The sequence below is a fragment of the Doryrhamphus excisus genome, linkage group LG22, assembly GCF_037039965.1.
Source record: "Doryrhamphus excisus strain RoL-2023G ecotype Guam linkage group LG22, RoL_Dexc_Guam_v1.1, whole genome shotgun sequence".
Classification (NCBI taxonomy): Eukaryota; Metazoa; Chordata; class Actinopteri; order Syngnathiformes; family Syngnathidae; genus Doryrhamphus; species Doryrhamphus excisus.
In genome coordinates, this window is record NC_136378.1 from 8,062,788 (window position 1) to 8,084,952 (window position 22,165).

General features: G+C 37.8%; 1 protein-coding gene across 4 annotated transcripts in view; it reads left to right on the forward strand.

Annotated features, from left to right (window-relative positions):
• znf185 (zinc finger protein 185 with LIM domain) overlaps window positions 1–22,165 on the forward strand; it is a 28,741-nt gene that overhangs the window by 2,921 nt on the left and 3,655 nt on the right. The window contains exons 3-30 of one of the 4 annotated variants that reach the window (XM_078788326.1): window positions 304–418; window positions 493–579; window positions 782–838; window positions 2,713–2,763; window positions 2,855–2,926; window positions 3,011–3,091; window positions 3,166–3,228; window positions 4,219–4,338; window positions 4,427–4,690; window positions 5,689–5,754; window positions 5,990–6,058; window positions 6,300–6,377; window positions 8,036–8,089; window positions 8,167–8,241; window positions 9,584–9,637; window positions 9,875–9,928; window positions 10,903–10,956; window positions 11,041–11,115; window positions 11,414–11,467; window positions 15,666–15,707; window positions 15,921–15,986; window positions 16,148–16,219; window positions 16,340–16,402; window positions 16,683–16,769; window positions 16,974–17,021; window positions 18,117–18,155; window positions 21,600–21,671; window positions 21,756–21,830. In XM_078788326.1, the coding sequence (XP_078644452.1) occupies window positions 304–418; window positions 493–579; window positions 782–838; window positions 2,713–2,763; window positions 2,855–2,926; window positions 3,011–3,091; window positions 3,166–3,228; window positions 4,219–4,338; window positions 4,427–4,690; window positions 5,689–5,754; window positions 5,990–6,058; window positions 6,300–6,377; window positions 8,036–8,089; window positions 8,167–8,241; window positions 9,584–9,637; window positions 9,875–9,928; window positions 10,903–10,956; window positions 11,041–11,115; window positions 11,414–11,467; window positions 15,666–15,707; window positions 15,921–15,986; window positions 16,148–16,219; window positions 16,340–16,402; window positions 16,683–16,769; window positions 16,974–17,021; window positions 18,117–18,155; window positions 21,600–21,671; window positions 21,756–21,830 (2,107 nt within the window). The remainder of the gene's footprint in view (window positions 1–303; window positions 419–492; window positions 580–781; window positions 839–2,712; window positions 2,764–2,854; window positions 2,927–3,010; window positions 3,092–3,165; window positions 3,229–4,218; window positions 4,339–4,426; window positions 4,691–5,688; window positions 5,755–5,989; window positions 6,059–6,299; window positions 6,378–8,035; window positions 8,090–8,166; window positions 8,242–9,583; window positions 9,638–9,874; window positions 9,929–10,902; window positions 10,957–11,040; window positions 11,116–11,413; window positions 11,468–15,665; window positions 15,708–15,920; window positions 15,987–16,147; window positions 16,220–16,339; window positions 16,403–16,682; window positions 16,770–16,973; window positions 17,022–18,116; window positions 18,156–21,599; window positions 21,672–21,755; window positions 21,831–22,165) is intronic. The other 3 variants (XM_078788327.1, XM_078788329.1, XM_078788328.1) reach the window with 3 other exon arrangements.

A 22,165-nucleotide genomic window follows, 5' to 3' on the forward strand; every position in this document is an offset into this window, starting at 1 on the left:
TGGCTTGGGAATCTGGTTAGTTGTTTACGGAACGTCTAACCGGTAGAAGGACTCGGGGAAGACTCAGGACACGTTGGAGAGACTATGTCTCCCAACTGGCTTGGGAACACCTTGAGATCCGCCGGGAAGTCGCTGTGTAGAGGGAAGCCCGGGCTTCCCTGCTTGGGGCACTGCCCCTGCGACCCAACCTTGGACAATCGGTAGAAAATAAATATAAAAACACAATCTTCCATGAAATTATTTCTTTGGATCTCACACATACGACACCAGAGTGTGGATGTTGACTGCGTCGTTGCGTTTTAGAGAGTGAAAAAGAAACTGTGTTCCGGACCACCAAAGTCAGAACCAAGCTGAAGGACGATGGCAGCTGGATGAACCGCAGCAGTGAATCTGAGGCTACGACTACAGAGAAGCCATGGTACGAGCCTGCCCACCGCTTACTATTTATACACCATAACACAAAGATCAACAAGTCATTGTGTGTTTGTACAGGATGGCAGAATTAAGAGCCAGACGTGAGAATGCCGAAACAGAAACCAGTCCAGTATCCTCACCCACTTCGGCCCCACTATCCAATAAGTAAATGTTTGTTTTCTTTCGGCTTTATCCTGATTATGAAGTCGCTACAGCAGATACGGTTTTATAAACTTAGTTACCTAATTCTCACTTTGGTGATATTGAGTGTCTGAGCGCCACAGGTCATCAAAATTCAAGGTTCTGACTTAGTTGGTTAGAAAGTGAATGAGAAAAACAAATAACTCTCATTTTGTTGTTTATTCAGGGATGCTTTCACCAAACTAGACAAGCCTGCTTCGTCTTCAACTACCAATGGAATTAGGTAAGGAGCTCTGATTCACATATTATACTCTTCCCATGTTATATTATATTGCAATAGTTTATCGGAAGTGTGTGAGTAACTGTCTAAAAGTGGTTTTAGTAAGTCTTATTTGGAACATGCTGTTTTGTGTCTGCAGTTGTTCGCGGTTCGAATATTACGCCCTCACTCAATCACGTTTTTTTGGTCTCACTTTACAATAAGGTTCACAAAAATACAGTAGTTACTGTTACTAATGAGTGGAGTAGTTACTCAGGAACTAATATGTAATGGTTTCGGAGGTTAGGTAAGTCCGTTCCTCATTAACTACTGTAATTTTGTTTACCTTATTGTAAATTATTTAGTAAATGATACTACATATTTTGTGGTTGACTTTGGCTTATTATTACTAGAATAATATTGACAAGACAAGTCATATAAGTAAGTCATGTTACATGGATGAGACATTACCTTACCTTAACTTACATTACCTTAACTTGCACGGCACATGGAATCGGGCACGGAGGCAGAGTCCGATTTGACATAGAAAAAAGTTCTCCCATTCAATGTGGAAGCGTACCATTTTGTCCTTCTTCCACATAGTTTCAAACCCCTTCTTAAGGTTAGAATAAATCATTTAAAGGTTAACTGGTTACCTTGGTACTTTGCAATGCTTAAAGCGACGGTGTCTAATATCAGTTATGAGGTTTTTAATCAGTTATGATGTCTACAAGATGAGGTAATACAAATATAAAAGTAACTATGGGGGTGTTATTGCATGTCTAGAGGGCTCTAATAATGTTAAAAAGCACATGAAAACATTTTGGAAGGCCATTAACAGGTTTTCTAACGACAAAAATATTAAATTATTATTAAATTAGTATTATAATAGTATTATAGTATTATAAATAGTATTATTATTGAATCCTACTTAGCTAGAATTCACTTATGTGAATTATGTATTATGGTATTGTGTGGTATTATGCTAGGTTACCCTAGCCTAGCATCTGTTAGCCTAACAGATGCACCAAACTAACTTAGCCATGGGACCTTCAGTGCTAACAGTCACGCCACGTGCTACAGTCACATGATGCTAGCACTCGCCGACCAGGTAAAAGCCAGAGTTGTTAACATGTCATTTTTATTTAGGTTATGATGTAGTACTGATGAGACATACAAACAAAGACAAATACACAATAATTTATAAGTAACGTAATGTAACTCATATTACACAAGTATAATGATGAGCTAAAGGCAGAAACCAAGCAAACATGACACTCACTAGAATAACCGTTAGTCATAGTTAGCTTAAATACCGATATACTGATATTAGCACCGATGAACAAGGGAGCCTAACTTTGTGAAAAGGGTGCCCAAATTACTCAACAGCTCCCACAATAAAGCCAAAAACTCACCTTTATGCATTCACGCACAGTATCAACCCGGTGATATGATGTATTAGGTGCAATAAGGCTCAGAGATCTAGGAATTGTTCAACCGAAAAAAAGTCCCGCACTGTGGTGCGTTTATGGACCGCTGAATACTGTAGGACAAACGACAATCTCAGCCGAACATACAATGCAGTGTAAATTATGGGCTTTCTAACAGTCACAATGTTTATGAAATTAATATTAATGCGTTTTCTGTATACTAAGTAACAGAATGTAATCTTGAATACTGTCCGAGAACTAACACTACACTCTAAGCTGAACATACAATGTAAATTATGGGATATGGGATAAATTAGGATAGCTCTGGGCTTTATTTTCAGACCTGCCCTATTTTGTCTAGTCAGTGGTGGTATGTCCATAAGGGAAAATACATTATTTTAACCACAATATTAGTAGATCTCACATGTACCTTGGAATATCTAAGCTACATTATGTGTTGTATTTTAGCAGTGGCACGTCACACTTCAACAAAAGACCTTCAGAGGGTTACAAGAAAATGTAAGTGCACACCATCTTTGTAGTTGTAGTGATTGTGAAGAAATAGAATACCTTTTGAATATGTTTTTATTTGTTCATTTGTGCACCTCAGTGCCCCCCACACAGTGAAGCCCGCTACTGACAATGTGGAAAACAAGATTAGCAGTGAGGAGCAAGAGAAACGGTAAGACTTGCACGTTGTCCAATTTAAACATTACCCGTGGAGAGACTACATCAGCGGTATCCGGTAATGGCCTTCTTTTTGCAGCACGACAGCAGCCAGCAAAGTCCTGCCCAAATCTGCAGCCAGGGAGCGGTCTTATGTGCTCTCAGCTGCAAAGAAATTTGAGTAAGTCTCCACTCTCCGAAACCAGCAGTTGCATGTTCAGGCTGAGATTAACTGATGGGTCTCTATGAATTCAGGACTCAAATAAAAGCAGCTGACACTTCAGTGGCCAACGACACTTCATCATTTGTGGCTAAAAGGTAAACAGCTGCTCTAAAATATTTTTATTCCTTTAAAAACTGCACTGAACTATACATATAACTGGGTATAAGTACAGGGGTCTCAAACTCAATTTACCTGGGGGCCACCGGAGCTAGGTTCTGGGTGAAGCCGGGTCGCATCAGGTTTTCAAAAAAAACAAAACAAAACGCATTTATTAAAAACTGGAAAAAAAATCAATAAAAACTACAAAAAAACTATCTTCAATGCTTTTGATTCTGCTATACTCTACACTTTATCAGTACTTTGGTTCCGGTTTTCCACACCAAAATATCTGATAAAACATTCCTCTGTTCTCAAATATCTTAATTTTTATTTTTCTATACAATATTATTTTTCTATATAAGATAAAAAAATAAATAAACAAATTAAGAATAAAGACAATAAATCAATCAATCAGTAATAAATAAGTAAAATAATAAAAAAAACAGCAAATAAGAAAAACATAAGAATTTCAGATTCAAATGTACAGTATTAACAGTTATTTAACCTTTAACATGAACATTAATGAAACTTAATAATTTTACCCAATTAGCAAGTTAGCATCGTACTCAGTTCCATCTGGGAGCGGCGTCGTAACTTTAACAACATATTTTATGAGATGCTTTATCTTGATGTGTATTTTCCGTTTTATTGCATTTATTTGTACCCAGCGTCATAAGCCTTTAGCTTCATTGCTAATCCAAATCAAAACAGGGCGGGGTAACAGGGTAGGGTAACAGTATGGGCGAGGCAAAATCATGTTTCAACATTAAACTTTGGTATCAAGGTGGGGGGCCTCAAACTAGCGTCTTGCGGGCCGCATTTGGCCCGCGGGCCGCAAGTTTGAGACCCCTGCTATAGTAGAAGCATCAGTCCCTCAACATTTCCATAGGATTAAAGACTAATATTGTTATAGTGGACTATATTGTGAATCAATACAGCGACTCAGTGTGATCAAATGCAAGCATACTTGTGCTCCAAATGCGCAGAGTGAAGATTGCTGATGATGCTTCTGCAAACCCACCCCCGCCTTTCAGCGCTGTGCCCCCCTCCGCCGTCACGTCTGTCACATCTGTTGCTTCGGTCCCAGAGCCGCAACCACAAAACATGTAAATCCTCTGCCAGGTGTCTTATTTTACCTGCACGGAGCAGACGTCTGTCCTGTCAGTTTGCCGTATTATCTTGTCTTGTTAACAGAGTCAAGACAGCTGTTGGGCATGTCACTGTAAATGAGACTCAGAAGGTGGAGGAGGCCCCCCCTGAACCTGTGAAAGAAGATTCCCCTCCATCTCCCCCTCCGGTGTCTACTCCCCCTGAACTCAACCCTGTTTATCTTCACATCGTTTCCACCCACTCACAACTTGATGATTCCAAAGCTGCTGACACATCTCCAATGTCAGTCAATGAGAAAGTACAAGAATACAAACCAGAGCTTGAACCTGAAACCTCTGAAAATACAAGGTCAGAAATCTGCTACACTGCTATCATTACTAAACCTTACTATGTGATGTGTGGAATGAATATCTGTGTGAATGTGGCAAAAGACTGTAAAAAGTTGTGTTTCATTGCCAATTTCATAGTTTTTACATCATACTAACTTTTTTCTGCTGTATGTAACCACTTAAATATTTTAGATCATTCAGTTTCTGTCTTGAGTATAATTACCAATAACTATCGACACGTAAAGCTTATAACAAATAAGGACCATAGTAACAAAACTTATTACAGTCTTTTGCCACTTTCATGTGTCATTTAATGTGTCAAAAATACATAAAAAATTAAGTTAAACACCAAATTATAACTTAAATAAATTATAACTTCATATGTTTGGAACAGAGGTGTATATAGTGCGACACCGGTGCTATTTACGTCCTGCAAAAATGGAAAAATCAGCAGTAATTTTACAAGAATAAAGTAAAAATATTAAGAGATAATAATTGTGATCCAACCAAAAAATTGAATTTTAAGAGAATAGCATGGAGAAATATAATATCATTTTTTTGTACGTTAAAAGTGAAATGTTAAAGAAAAAATAAGATCCCGCATTTTCACTGAGGTTATATTCCTTGCCTACCACCGAAGGTGAAATTCCGTGAAAAAATGCCCATAAAATATCTATTTTTGATACACTGTTCGCTCTCCCCTGATTTTGGTTCAACATTTGCAATAAAATCGATTTATTACATTCGATTCAGTTCCAGAAGCCTCTCTCTTCAATTGCCATTGTTCACTCGTGACACAAACTAACAAGCTGAATGCTATGTAAGCTATATATATATAGTTTTAATATATTTTATGTATATTTTTACAGGGATATGCTGCAATGTAACATTAAAGTAAAAAAAATCCAATAATTTTCTATGGTTGAAATGTCCAATTTCAAAGCCCTCAAGTGCCCTCTAGAAGGATACATGTGTTTTTTTGTGTTCTGTATTTGAATGGTGTGCTTGCATTCACAGCTCCAGAGTCGAAACGCTCACCGCCATGTATGAAAATCTCATTCCATTTGAAACCGAAACAACCAGGTAATGAAAATATGAGAATAATTATATTTAACGCATAATACGATTAAGTGTTTTGGTTCGCGGTGGCCTTAAAAATGGACTTTGTTACTGTTTTTCCTTTTATTTATCACCTGTAGAGATAGATGGTAGATAAAAAGCAGTACTAACAGAAAAAAAGTTTCCATTGGCATAATGGAGTCTCAATACGCCATCTGATAACAATTTTTTTTTTCACCCCCTTAATTTCCCCCTCCAGCCTCAAGGATGACGAGCCAGTGCTGGCAGAAGAAGAGGAAGACCCAGGGGATGCTGCCTCAGAAGAAGGGTACCAAACTAAAACTACTTCCTCATTCATTCCATAGCAGCGTTGGCATGCGGACACATAGTGGCATTGCGCCACTGTGTTCACTTCAAAGTACTCAAATCTCACTTTCAGCTCTCTAAAAATACCTCACAAGAGTTTGTTCCAAATTAAACTTAATTAACAAGGTAATATAAATATAAATATACTGTATGTGAATATTTGCCAAAGCAGGTGCACTGATCTGATTACTTCATGTCAATAGTGATGAACAGGAACCAACTGCAGCACTCAACAACAACCATGAAGCAACAACAGAGAATCTCCTGGATCTCATTTCTGGGTTTGTTAAAAATACACACAATCACAATACTGCAGTGGGACTCTCCTTTTACCTTTGTAGAATCTTTAACCACATGGTGGCACTGTTGGACTTTATATATTCTGTCCTTTTGCTGTAACTCTACTGCTGGGACTCTTAAGTCTATTGACATAACAAAAAATAACATTATGAAATAACACTGTAACATAGCATAATACTGCCTGTGTTATGACAGTGTAGTTCCCCACAGAGTCAGCTGCTTTTTTATAACTTTTATAACTATCTCCAACTCCAAACAAATACTTCTCTAGTCCCTGCGCTACCACGAGATGTATTCATGGGCACCCCAAACATCACCACAATGTTTTTCTTCTTTTCGTTTTTCTTCTATTCGTTTTTCTTCTATTCTTTTCACTCACTTTGTAAATTAAGTCAAGTTGGCAGTTTTTTGTCATCATTCCGTCCCAACCATTCTTTTGGAATGTGACTTTTCCCGCTTCCTTTTACATTCTCTCACTTCCTGGACCACACCAATCTGATGTTTGCCTTCCTTAGCCTTGTAAAAGTTATTTTTATGCTGTACTTAGAATTACAACATAACTGAACCGCACATGACAACATAGCACATGACTTTTTTTTTTTTTTTTTACATGAGTTTAGCATTTTTTTTAATTCTAAACGTGTATTGGTACTTGTATTGTATATTTCTTATCTACCTTTAGAGTGTTAAGTTGCTGTGTCATGAGTTTAGTATTTTTGAAATTCTAAACTCGTATTGGTACTTGTATTGTATATTTCTTACCTACCTTTAGAGTGTTAAGTTGCTGTGTCATGAGTTTAGCATTTTTTAAATTCTAAACTCGTATTGGTACTTGTATTGTATATTTCTTACCTACCTTTAGAGTGTTAAGTTGCTGTGTCATGAGTTTAGCATTTTTTTAATTCTCAACTTGTATTGGTAATTATATTGTATATTTTTTACCTACCTTTAGAGTGTTAAGTCGCTGTGTCATGAGTTTAGCATTTTTTAAATTCTAAACTCGTATTGGTACTTGTATTGTATATTTCTTACCTACCTTTAGAGTGTTAAGTTGCTGTGTCATGAGTTTAGCATTTTCTAAATTCTCAACTTGTATTGGTAATTATATTGTATATTTCTTATTTACCGTTAGAGTGTTAAGTTGCTGTGTCATGAGTTTAGCATTTTTTCAATTCTAAACTCGTATTGGTACTTGTATTGTATATTTCTTACCTACCTTTAGAGTGTTAAGTTGCTGTGTCATGAGTTTAGCATTTTTTTAAATTCTAAACTCGTATTGGTACTTGTATTGTATATTTCTTACCTACCTTTTAGAGTGTTAAGTTGCTGTGTCATGACTTTAGCATTTTTTAAATTCTAAACTTGTATTGGTACTTGTACATTTCTTATCTACCTTTAGAGTGTTAAGTTGCTGTGTCATGAGTTTAGCATTTTTTTAAAATTCTAAACTCGTATTAAACATAACATGATATAACGTAGCACACCGATCTTTATAACATAGCATAACATAATATAACATGACACATCAAGGTTATATTACATGGTATAGCATGAAATAACAATATATAACATAATTTTCTATTCAAGCTTTGTTTTCCTGCGTTCTATCACTCCTGACATCACCACCATATTTTTGCAGTGAAGAGAAGGACCCCTCGAGCGCTCGTGTGACCACCACAGTGACTGAAATCAGGTACTTAGACTTGCTGTAAATAGGTTATGTTTTTTCTACTCCCCTTTTTATTTCCCCTCATCTCTCCAACCCTGCAGTCGAGAAGAACCTGCACAGTCTGTTCTCCCCAGCTCGGGACGTTGGAGTCAGGATCTCCTCAGTGAACTAGAAAGGTACAGGAAGAAATGATATATTTATTTACATTCAAGTTGATGCAAAGCTTTCAATTGCTGTGTTGTTGGCCGTATCCAGTAAAAGACAGTGATACTTTTTAAATGAACGCGATCAAAACGAATGTATATGGATATTGTATTTTAATGCATTCTTTACTCTATTTTTATTCAACTCTATTTTTCTTTCTTTTTCTGTGCTGTAAAGCGTCTTTGAGTACTTTGAAAAGCGCTATACAAATAAAATGTATTATTATTATTAAAACAAAAGCATGTGGGGGGCGCGTGACGTGCTTAAAAGCTAGCCAGTGTATTTTACACAAGATGAACAAGTAATAATAACGGAGCATGATGAGGATGAGGAGTTGAAAAATATTTTTATTGTCAAAAACAACACTGTTGCTACCAATAGAGCCAGGCAAGGCCGCTGGGAGAATAATGCTAAGCGATCAATTGCGCAATTTAACACTGATTATTATACTAATTATATCATGCCGTATCTCGTTGTGACCACTCGGTGACAATTTATGTCTTTTTTGTTAGAATAAAGAACTGTTTTGTTGCAGTTGATTGTTGCCTCAAAGTGAGGCAACGAGGAGACTAACAGGCTGAGTACTCATGCAAGGACTACTGTGACATATATGTCTGCAAACATTGGCCATATTACATTTTCTTCCTGATTCATGACTCAAAAAGTGAGCAATCTATATGTGTTATAGCAAATTAAATCAGAGAATGCTAGTGGATCAATGTGGTCTCCACTCCTCTCATAGCGCTGCCCGAATTGTTCTTCCTCTCACGTTCACCCGGTTCTCAATAAATGCTGATGCCATCTCCCAATAGGTTACACAATAAAACAGCGGTGCTTTCATAGCTGATTTCAAGATGGAAGTCTGCACAGGTTATGAGTTACCATGGTGACATAGCCGCTTTATAAGAGAACCACCTTCCTTGTACAGACTCAAAACATCTCGCTAACTCAACTCACTTTGCTGTATTCTGTATATGACTTTGCAGATATGTCCCATAATGGATTTCCTGCAGGTCTAGTTTATACTCTTCGGTATTCTATATCAACTCCTGCTCAGTGTTTCATAAAATTAAAAAAGCGGCACATCATATCCGTCTGTATTTGGAAATAGAAGAGAGTGTTCTGATGAAGTATCGCCGCTTTGTTCGTCTCCGCCAGCCTCAGATATAGCCAAAGAAACACAACATTTGACTAAACCAATCAAAGTTACACCTAATCACTTCCCAGGAGCATTTTCCTGTGACAAAAATGTTTTTTCTCATCAGATGTGATCTGTAATAAACTGACTCTGCATGATGTTTCTTTGCCCTCCAGCCCCACAGAGACGGTTAATATAACCACTCAAACCATAACCACTGTTACTGACAGGTATGTCTCACACACATCCACACAAACACACACAAATCATGCAGAAATTCTCCACTCATGCAGACATTCTCCACTCTGTACTGGTTTGAGTTAAATAATTGTCAGGACTGTCATAGTAAATAGTGTATGAGAAGAACCACACTAACCTTTGCATGCCCTCTTTTCTCCTCTCATCACGGCATTCATGAATTCCCTTAATCCTTACCTCTACGTCCCGCCACCGCCATCATTCCACAGCGAGGAGAAGGACTCCGTGAGTTCCCGTGTGACCACCACAGTGACCAAGTTCAGGTAGTTATACTTGTTGTAAATAGGCATGTTTTTTTCTACTCCCGTCTGATCAGGTGATAAGTGAAAGGTCCTATATTATTGTACAGCAGGGGTCTCAAACTCAATTTACCTGGGGGCCACTGGAGCTAGGGTCTGGGCAAGGCTGGGCCGCATCAGGTTTAAAAAAAAAAAAAAAACAGAAACGCATTTATTAAAAACAGAAAAATATTCAAACTTTTTCAATGCTTTGGTTCCGATTTTCTACAATAAAAGCTCTGATAAACATTCCACTGTTCTCAAATATCTTAATTTTTATTTTTCTGCGCAAAATAAGATGAAAAATAAACAAATCAAGAATAAAGAAAATCAATCAATCAGTAATAAATAAATATAATAATAATAAATATAATAAAGAGTCAAATAATAAAAACTTAAGAAACCACATATAGTTGGTGGGTAGACAAATTATTTTTTTCAGATTAAAATGAACAAAGCATTATTAGAGCCCTGTAGACATGACAAAACACGACTATAGTCACATTTATACTCTTTTTATTTACAACATATTGCGCAACTGCAGGGTCTTGAGACACATGCTAACTCACAAACTAGAGAGCTAGCGACCTAAACGGTAGCCTTCAAGTTATTTCCTTTAAACTTAAATAGCCAAAAACTTACCATTTCCACACGGATAGAGAGGATAACTATTAACAGTTATTTAACCTTTAACATGAACATTAATCAAACTTAATATTTTTTTCTGGGTACATGATACCATACAGCATCCATATCAAACTTGCGCGGGCCGCACTAATATTAAACTTTCATATCAAGGCGGGGGCCTCAAACTAGTGTCCTGTGGGCCACATTTGGCCCGCGGGCCACGTGTCTATGCTGTCTTATAGCATAACAAAACAAAATATAACATCATTTTCTATTCAAGCTTTATTTCCCTGAATTCCCTCACTCCTGACATCACCACCATATTTTTGCAGCGAAGAGAAAGACCCCTCAAGCGCTCGTGTGACCACCACAGTGACTGAAATCAGGTACTTAGACTAAATAGGTGTGTTACAGCAGGTTATGTTTTTTCTACTCCCCTTTTATTTCCCCTTATCTCTCCAACCCTGCAGTCGAGAAGAACCTGCACAGCCTGTTCTCCCCAGCCCGGGACGTTGGAGTCAGGATCTCCTCACTGAACTAGAAAGGTACAGGAAGAGCTCCAAATCTCGTATCAGATGAGCACAGATCAGTGCTCGCTGTTGTCTATTTTACACAACATGAACAAGTAATTATAACACAGCATAATGAAAAAGACTATTACTGCCAAAAGTAACACTCCACTCTATACTGGTTTGAGTCAAATAATTGTCAGGACTTTATAGTAAATAGTGTATGAGAAGAACCACACTAACCTTTGCATGCCCTCTTTTCTCCTGTCATCACACCATTCCTGCATTCCCTTCCTCTTTACCTCTTCGTCCCGCCACCGCCATCATTCTACAGCGAGGAGAAGGACTCTGTGAGCTCCCGTGTGACCACTACAGTGACTGAGTTCAGGTAGTTAAGGACCTATTATGCTTTTTTAGAATGTTGTATTCTGTTATGTTAAACACTGCCAAAGTTTCAGATAAAGACGTTTGAGTCCTAAAAGAAACACTCGGTTTCAAAAGAAGTGGTATAACTGTTCCTTTGTGATGTCACAGAGTTGGACTTCCTTATATGGTTCATAGTTAGAAGCACTTTGGGCGTGTGACCAATCATGGCGGAATGGGCGTGTCTGGAGGTGGGGCATAAGTGGAATGAATTAAAACTTACTGTTTTGGAAATCCAAGGAAATACAGTTGGAATCGGCGCAGATTCTGGAAGATCTGGAAAGTTTTCTGTGCAGGTTATTGTGTATAGCTGCTCTATAGGAGTCCACAACTGAATACAAAGGGCCGAAACTGAGCTTAATAGGTCCCCTTTAAATATTCCTGTCAAGAAGATGTTAATACTGATGATTTGGGTTGCTATAACAACAGAACATGCTACATTGTTTCTTACTGTTTACCATTCAAACCGCATTCAATCTTTCCATTAAGATTCAATGTGACAGCAAGATGTGCGTCGTGCTGACAATTGACAGTGAAATCAGTGTGAAATTGTATTTCAGCTCGGCTGATCCATTTGATCCATATCCGATTGGGACCACATCCCCAAACAGGTAATCATATTGGTTTGGGAGCTGTGACTGTTTTGCAGCTCAGCCTCATGGCACGTCGTCATACATAATGCAACACGTTGTGATTATGAGCCACTTTTCTCTCTGCAGCTCCTCTGACCTGCTACAGCCCATCTCAGATCTTTCCATCAACAGGTACAGCATGGAATGATGCAAATTGTGCTTTTCTCTTTTGGGAGTGCTCTTTGTATGGCTGATCTGAGCACACAAGTGTACGTTATTATAACTACTATGGCGGTGTCGTGTGTTGCATTGAAATCGGCTGCTATTTGCTTGAATTTAGAGGTGACTCATACACACGTAGAGCATTCTATCATGTTCAAAGTGGACTGTTTTTGCATGTCCAACCTCTGTGCCAAACCCGTATACATCACAGCTACACAATAATTTTATTTTCTACTTGCATGGTGTTACATATAAAACACTTAAAATAATGACTACTGTACGCTCCGGACAATAAAATGATATATCACTGTCCATGTCATAAAATGACATATTGTGCACCAGCTAATCATGAGCTATGAGAAAACTCCAATACAAGTTTAGAATAGGAAGCCTATTTTTAATCATGCATCCCATCATGCATTGCTTCTAGCAAAGCAGTTCATTGGCCATGGCTGCCGGGATTCATTCAGCTGCCTGTGTCCACCAGAGGGAGCCACCCTCTGCTCTGCTGGGAAGCAATGCATGATGGGAAGCTGTTACAGTAGTTTTTTTTAATCTAAACTCCTATTGTTACTTGTATTGTATATTTCTTACCTACCTTTTAGAGTGTTAAGTTGCTGTGTCATGAGTTTAGCATTTTTTAAATTCTAAACTCATATTGGTACTTGTACATTTCTTATCTACCTTTAGTGTTAAGTTGCTGTGTCATGAGTTTAGCATTTTTTAAAATTCTAAACTCGTATTGGTAATTGTTTTCTATATTTCTTACCTACCTTTAGAGTGTTAAGTTGCTGTGTCATGAGTTTAGCATTTTTTTAAATTCTAAACTCGTATTGGTACTTGTATTGTATATTTCTTACCGACCTTAAGAGTGTTAAGTTGCTGTGTCAGGAGTTTAGCATTTTTTTATTCTAAACTCGTATTGGTACTTGTATTGTATATTTCTTAACAACCTTAAGAGTGTTAAGTTGCTGTGTCATGAGTTTAGCATTTTTTTATTCTAAACTCGTATTAAACATAACATGATATAACGTAGCACACCGATCTTTATAACATAGCATAACATGACACATCAAGGTTATATTACATGGTATAGCATAAAATAACAAAATATAACATCATTTTCTATTCAAGCTTTGTTTTCCTGCGTTCTATCACTCCTGACATCACCACCATATTTTTGCAGTGAAGAGAAGGACCCCTCGAGCGCTTGTGTGACCACCACAGTGACTGAAATCAGGTACTTAGACTTGCTGTAAATAGGTTATGTTTTTTCTACTCCCCTTTTATTTGCCCTTATCTCTCCAACCCTGCAGTCGAGAAGAACCTGCACAGTCTGTTCTCCCCAGCTCGGGACGTTGGAGTCAGGATCTCCTCAGTGAACTAGAAAGGTACAGGAAGAGCCCCAAATCCTGTATCAGATGGATACATTCCTTACATTTCAAATCAGTGCTCGCTGTTGTCTGAGGCAGGCTGATGTATTTACATTCAACATTCAGCTCAACAAAACTTAAGTTGGTTGCAGTGGTACTGAAACGGTGGTTATCAACTTATTTTGTCAAGTCCAGTTCTTGCTTTTGTGCTCAGTGCACATTCACATAGAAGGGGGTGCATGACGTGCTTCAAAGCCAACCAGTGTATTTTACACAAGATGAACAAGTAATTATAACATAGCATAATGAAAAAGACTATTACTGCCAAAAGCAACACTCCACTCTGTACTGGTTTGAGTTAAATAATTGTCAGGACTTTATAGTAAATAGTGTATGAGAAGAACTACACTAACCTTTGCATGCCCTCTTTTCTCCTGTCATCACACCATTCCTGCATTCCCTTCCTCTTTACCTCTCCGTCCCGCCACCGCCATCATTCTACAGCGAGAAGGACTCTGTGAGCTCCCGTGTGACCACTACAGTGACTGAGTTCAGGTAGTTAAAGAGGACCTATTATGCTTTTCCTGTTTTTCTGACATATAAATGTAGTTAGTTTAGCATTTTTTTTAATTCTAAACTCGTATTGGTACTTGTATTGTATATTTCTTATCTACCTTTAGAGTGTTAAGTTGCTGTGTCATGAGTTTAGCATTTTTTTTAAATTCTAAACTTGTATTGGTACTTGTATTGTATATTTCTTACCTACCTTTTAGAGTGTTAAGTTGCTGTGTCATGAGTTTAGCATTTTTTTTAATTCTAAACTCGTATTGGTACTTGTATTGTACATTTCTTATCTAGCTTTAGAGTGTTAAGTTGCTGTGTCATGAGTTTAGCATTTTTTTAAATTCTAAACTCGTATTGGTACTTGTATTGTATATTTCTTACCTACCTTTTAGAGTGTTAAGTTGCTGTGTCATGAGTTTAGCATTTTTTTTATTCTAAACTCGTATTGGTACTTGTATTGTACATTTCTTATCTAGCTTTAGAGTGTTAAGTTGCTGTGTCATGAGTTTAGCATTTTTTAAATTCTAAACTCGTATTGGTACTTGTATTGTACATTTCTTATCTAGCTTTAGAGTGTTAAGTTGCTGTGTCATGAGTTTAGCATTTTTTTTATTCTAAACTCGTATTGGTACTTGTATTGTACATTTCTTATCTAGCTTTAGAGTGTTAAGTTGCTGTGTCATGAGTTTAGCATTTTTTAAATTCTAAACTCGTATTGGTACTTGTATTGTACATTTCTTATCTAGCTTTAGAGTGTTAAGTTGCTGTGTCATGAGTTTAGCATTTTTTTTATTCTAAACTCGTATTGGTACTTGTATTGTATATTTCTTATCTAGCTTTAGAGTGTTAAGTTGCTGTGTCATGAGTTTAGCATTTTTTTTAAATTCTAAACTCGTATTGGTACTTGTATTGTATATTTCTTACCTACCTTTAGAGTGTTAAGTTGCTGTGTCATGAGTTTAGCATTTTTTAAATTCTAAACTCGTATTGGTACTTGTATTGTATATTTCTTACCTACCTTTAGAGTGTTAAGTTGCTGTGTCATGAGTTTAGCATTTTTTAAATTCTAAACTCGTATTGGTACTTGTATTGTACATTTCTTATCTAGCTTTAGAGTGTTAAGTTGCTGTGTCATGAGTTTAGCAGTCTTTTTAAGACGACACCGTGAGTCAGACCTCTAGTGACAAGCTTGTTGTAAGTTCTCTCAAAGCTCGTGATTGGCTCCTACCAAAGAGAGAGCTACCGTTTCCTGACTGACTTGAAAGCGGCACAGTAGTTCTGAAGTAGAGATTTGAACATGGCCGTAAATTAGCCGCACCGCTCAAAGTTTAAGAAAAAAGTAGCGGCTTATACAGGAAATTATGATACATTCTTCTACTGAAGAATTTTACTATGTAGCCATGGTTCAATTCCTATGTTCTTGTTTCTTAAGTTCGTCAACCCTTTTCTCGGAGAAGCAAGATCCAGCGATCGTGTAAGTTCTTCTGAATTTATTTCCTGTTAGCAGAGAGCTAATTGTCATTATTTTTTTTATTTTTTTATCATCATTTCACCATTCTGCTGCCCCTTTAAGTGTACTTCATTATAGAAAACATATACTCTAACTGTATAATCTCAACATAAAACAATGGTAATTCACTATATATCTACTCCGTATCGACATGTGTTTTTCCTGAATATTGACCAGGGTAAGCAGTAAGGCCTCGGCCTCACTTGCAGATGACGTCATCCCCATCGACACCAGCGCCACAAGGTATTCACCCCAGCTTAGTGCATGTGTCATGAATGCATGAGTGCACGCTGCGGAGCAAAGTGGAGACTCTGAAATGAATTTCTCAAACAATGCACTTATTTTCGTGTTTCCACTTCATGTGCCACGACTCTTCCATTCGTTGGCTGTCTTTCCTCCTTCAGTCTCAGCACTCATCGGTCGTGGGCGCGCACGTGGGAAACCATGACTCCTCTGCAGACCCACATCGAAGAGAGGTGATGACACACTTCGATTTACTCTTATGCCTCCACTCAGCGTACTCCAGCTTGTTCCGTTGATCTCTCCCCTCGACCATTACAAGCTAAAAGCCTTTCAATGTATGTGTCCTCACTCAGCGGAGAGGCTCCAGGAGAAGCCCGAGAAGAGGATCAACAGACTCTGGTTAGGTTTGAGAGGAAGTAAGTCGTCCTTTTATTTAAAAGCACTGTTATGCCTATGCTGCGCTCTTTATTCTCCTGACTGCATGAACGTTCTGCTCAAGACACAAGAAATTGTGCACTCGACCAGTCCAGGGTGTACAAAGACAGCTGGGATAGGCTCCAGCATACACACAACCGTAGTGACGATAAGCGGTATAGAAAATGGATGGAAATTGTGCACTGGCACTGGGTCATAGGTCATTTATTAGATATATTTTTATTTAATTTTCTCCCGTAATGCGCATCTTTTACCCACAAGATCCAAGGAAGATGACTCTCCGTGGGACAGGTGGACATCGCCGTCTGTGTACACGATCACAACCACCACAGAGGAAGAAGAGGAGAGGTACCCATCTCCTCACGGCGCAGCTCATTAGATGCAAATTAAAGCCGTTATTTTTTTTTTTTTCTCTCTCTTTTTACTATTCAAGCCGAATGTGACTTATAAGTGTGTGGAAATTAAGAAGCCGTCAAGCATTTAATTGAAAAACAAGCTAAACTTAAGTGGAAACTTTACTTTGACAATACTGGTATTTGTTGTACTTTGCAGCCCGGTGGAATCACAGATGCACACAGTCACAACCATCACCACCATCAGGTAGGAGAAACTTTTGCATTACTTCACACCAAAGCCATGCTACTACATCCACTCGAGCTTGTTCACATTGGTGTGGACCATAAAACTGGTAATGTAGGATACTATGACAGAGGAAAGTATCTGGCTGCTTAGTACAATACGAAAACAATCATGAATTTTACTTGTATTTATCAATTAAATACACAAATTAATTTGACCAAGATGGCAATGAAAATATCTAATTAGTAGAATGAACCAACATAAAATACAACTATAAAAAATAAGAATATTGAAGCATATTTTTGCCTAAATGAAGACTCTTAAAGCATAAAATACATAGTATATGACATTCAGAAGATGCATTCAAAGAGGCTGGGAATGATAAGTAGTATTCCATAGTGGTCACTGGGTGTTTATTGCAGGTTTATCTCACAACAGGCACAATAATCCCTTATAAAAAAAAAACAAAACCCTGGTAACACTACAATAAGGTACACAAAATGATTATAAGTTTATTAGGAACTAACCTACCCAACCACAACTAATTAGTACTTCATTAGTTCCTCAGTAATTACTGTAACTACACTACACTACTGCAACTTTGGTAAACTAAAACTCAACTCTGGGCCCCCGACGTCACTTCCTGTTAGGTTAATTAGCGACTCCAAATTGTCCATAGGTATGAATGTGAGTGTGAATGGTTATTTGTATATATGTGCCCTGTGATTGGCTGCCCACCAGTCCAGTGTGTACCCTGCCTCTTGCCCGTAGACAGCTGGGATAGGCTCCAGCAACCCTAAGCGGTAGAAATTGAATGAATAATGTACCAAATATACTAAATTTCCCCAACTAAACCTCCATCATTTTCTAGCAAATTTCCCTCCTGTTGGCAACCCTCACTAGGACACCAACTCATGGTGGATTATGAAGTTACCAAAATGTGAAAGTGACCCACTTGATCAATAAATCCCTCACCTCTCTGGAGAAGACTTAGAAGGAAAGAGTCAAAAAAAAAAAAAACGAAACCCCAATTTCTGTTTACTGGAACGTGTCCAGCGTATTGATCGGTGCAACCGACACTGAAAGTTTAATCTGGCTTCTTCTTTCATATTCCAGGGAGACCTATGAGGAACAGGAGGAGTTTGGGATGAACCGGTGAGTTCCTGATCTTGTCAAAGTCACAGTAACACATAAAAACAGTCAAATGTTTGGTCGGCTGGTCATCAAGACTCAAATCAAATCAACTTTATTTGTATCGCACTTTTCCTGCAAAGACATGCAACACAAAGTGCTTTACAGAATTAAAACAATGACCACAATTAAAAGGAAAAAACAAAAACAAAAGAAAGCCCCTCCTACCCACCCTCCATACTAGACACACACACACACACACACACACAATCGCACAATCACACACAGTAGGGAGACAAGGCATGGCACTGAGGATCAAGGAAACGCCACCTTTGGGGCCGTCCACACTGGGAGGAGTCACAGGCTGTGCCATCGGGGGACCAGCAGCCGGGCCCCCCGACTCCAACAGACGGGCAGACCCCCAGCCGGCCGGGTCGAAGGGACCCAAGGATGGCACCCCCTTAGCAGACCCGACACAGCCCCAAGTGTGGAGGACCACTCCTGAGGAAACACTGGAGTTAAAAGCTGAAGACTAAGAGCATAAAATAGGACTAAAAAGATAAAAACACAACACTGGAGTTAAAAGCTGAAGACCAAGAGCATAAAATAGGACTAAAAAGATAAAAACATAACACTGTGGAGTTAAAAGCTGAAGACTAAGAGCATAAAATAGGACAAAAAAGATAAAAACATAACACTGGAGTTAAAAGCTGAAGACTAAGAGCATAAAATAGGACTAAAAAGATAAAAACATAACACTGTGGAGTTAAAAGCTGAAGACTAAGAGCATAAAATAGGACTAACAAGATAAAAACATAACACTGTGGAGTTAAAAGCTGAAGACTAAGAGCATAAAATAGGACTAAAGAGATAAAAACATAACACTGGAGTTAAAAGCTGAAGACTAAGAGCATTAAATAGGACAAAAAAGATAAAAACATAACACTGGAGTTAAAAGCTGAAGACTAAGAGCATAAAATAGGACTAAAAAGATAAAAACATAACACTGGAGTTAAAAGCTGAAGACTAAGAGCATAAAATAGGACTAAAGAGATAAAAACATAACACTGTGGAGTTAAAAGCTGAAGACTAAGAGCATAAAATAGGACTAAAAAGATAAAAACATAACACTGGAGTTAAAAGCTGAAGACCAAGAGCATAAAATAGGACTAAAAAGATAAAAACATAACACTGGAGTTAAAAGCTGAAGACTAAGAGCATAAAATAGGACTAAAAAGATAAAAACATAACACTGGAGTTAAAAGCTGAAGACTTAGCATAAAATAGGACTAAAAAGATAAAAACATAACACTGGAGTTAAAAGCTGAAGACTAAGAGCATAAAATAGGACTAAAAAGATAAAAACAACACTGTGGAGTTAAAAGCTGAAGACTAAGAGCATAAAATAGGACTAAAAAGATAAAAACATAACACTGGAGTTAAAAGCTGAAGACTAAGAGCATAAAATAGGACTAAAAAGATAAAAACATAACACTGTGGAGTTAAAAGCTGAAGACTAAGAGCATAAAATAGGACTAAAAAGATAAAAACATAACACTGGAGTTAAAAGCTGAAGACTAAGAGCATAAAATAGGACTAAAAAGATAAAAACATAACACTGTGGAGTTAAAAGCTGAAGATTAAGAGCATAAAATAGGACTAAAAAGATAAAAACATAACACTGGAGTTAAAAGCTGAAGACCAAGAGCAAAAAATAGGACTAAAAAGATAAAAACATAACACTGGAGTTAAAAGCTGAAGACTAAGAGCATAAAATAGGACTAAAAAGATAAAAACATAACACTGTGGAGTTAAAAGCTGAAGATTAAGAGCATAAAATAGGACTAAAAAGATAAAAACATAACACTGGAGTTAAAAGCTGAAGACCAAGAGCAAAAAATAGGACTAAAAAGATAAAAACATAACACTGGAGTTAAAAGCTGAAGACTAAGAGCATAAAATAGGACGAAAAAGATAAAAACATAACACTGTGGAGTTAAAAGCTGAAGACTAAGAGCATAAAATAGGACTAAAAAGATAAAAACATAACACTGGAGTTAAAAGCTGAAGACTAAGAGCATAAAATAGGACTAAAAAGATAAAAACATAACACTGGAGTTAAAAGCTGAAGACTAAGAGCATAAAATAGGACTAAGAAGATAAAAACATAACACTGTGGAGTTAAAAGCTGAAGACTAAGAGCATAAAATAGGACTAAAAAGATAAAAACATAACACTGGAGTTAAAAGCTGAAGACTAAGAGCATAAAATAGGACTAAAAAGATAAAAACATAACACTGGAGTTAAAAGCTGAAGACTAAGAGCATAAAATAGGACTAAAAAGATAAAAACAACACTGTGGAGTTAAAAGCTGAAGACTAAGAGCATAAAATAGGACTAAAAAGATAAAAACATAACACTGTGGAGATAAAAGCTGAAGACTAAGAGCATAAAATAGGACTAAAAAGATAAAAACATAACACTGGAGTTAAAAGCTGAAGACTAAGAGCATAAAATAGGACTAAAAAGATAAAAACACAACACTGTGGAGATAAAAGCTGAAGACTAAGAGCATAAAATAGGACTAAAAAGATAAAAACATAAGAAAAATTAAAAAATATTAGTTAAAAGCCTGATTAAAAAGGTGAGTCTTTAATCTTTTTTTTAAAAATATCAACAGTCTCTGCAGTCCGCTCTCCGGCAGGCTGTTCCACAGATGGGGGGGCCATAGTGGCTAAATGCTGCCTCACTGTGGGTTTTAGTTCTGGGTTTTGGTATTGTTAAAAGACCAGTACTGGAGGACCGCAGGGTCCGCGGGGGTTGATATGGTAAAAGCAGACTCAGGTTTATTTATGCAAATGTATTTTTCCTGCACTTTGCTCATGCAGATTGAGGGAATCTATAGTACTGTATTGGGCTCACTGTTGTACTTCATTACAACATTTTTTTTCAAAATGCGTGTATACTGTACTTCCAAGCCAAATGTTTGGTTCCATCAGTGAAAGCAAACAAGCGAGTGAGATCACGTCTTTTCACAAGCGGTCTCCGGGGACTCGTTACTGTTCCTGAACATAAAAAAAGTCCCTTTTGCATAAAGGGTGACCTTTTTAAGGCACCATCTTGGAGCAGCTCATCAGTGACATCTCATTCACTTTGAGTGACATCATCTGCCATGCTATTGTCATTCAATTTTCCCCTTCCGCCACCGTCCCACGCAATGATGAGTCTCCAGATGCCAGATTAACGATGCGCATTAGAGGTGTCCCTTTGTCACGCGGCCTCACCATCAAACACGGCGACATTAACAAGCGATGACAGAAAATGATTATCTTCCTGGGCTGCACTGAGCAGATGCAAAGTGTGTGTGTGTGTGTGTGTGTGTGTGTGTGTGTGTGTGTGTTGTGCATCATCGGTGTCAGCCATGAATGAGCGATGAGACTAACGATGCTACGCTCTGTCTGACATCAGGACCGTGCTACAAGAAGTCCCACGCCCCCCCTCACCGTCACCGCCACCCTCACCAGAGTCGGAAAGCAAGAAGTGAGAAGCATTTCAATCAAAGTGATAAATAATGTTCACATTGTCTAAACTCATCTTCCATCTTGTTGTGTTGTTGTGCTTCAGGCCCTTCGTGTACCTGAAGGAGTACGTCAATTCCACAGAGCTGTCCTCCCATAACGCCACAGACACCATCAACAGGTAGGCGCCAGGCTACGCCTTCTTTAGAATACTGATAAGAAATACTGACTTCACAGTAATGGTTTTATTTCATTTGAACATGCATCAGATTACAATTGAACGCATCCCATAATCAGTTCATAGTTCCACATGTCCAAAAGGAGTAGGAAGAAGCAAAGCTTATTAAATCCTACCCCTCCATCTGGTACTTTTACACTCAGTAACTGTTACATTTGTTCACTTCCTGCTTTCCATAATTTTTAAAAGTTTTTATGACCATCCAATGACATAATGAGTACCATAGTAAGTGTCAATATAGTGATATATATAGCACATCATGACTGGTTCAAGACTCT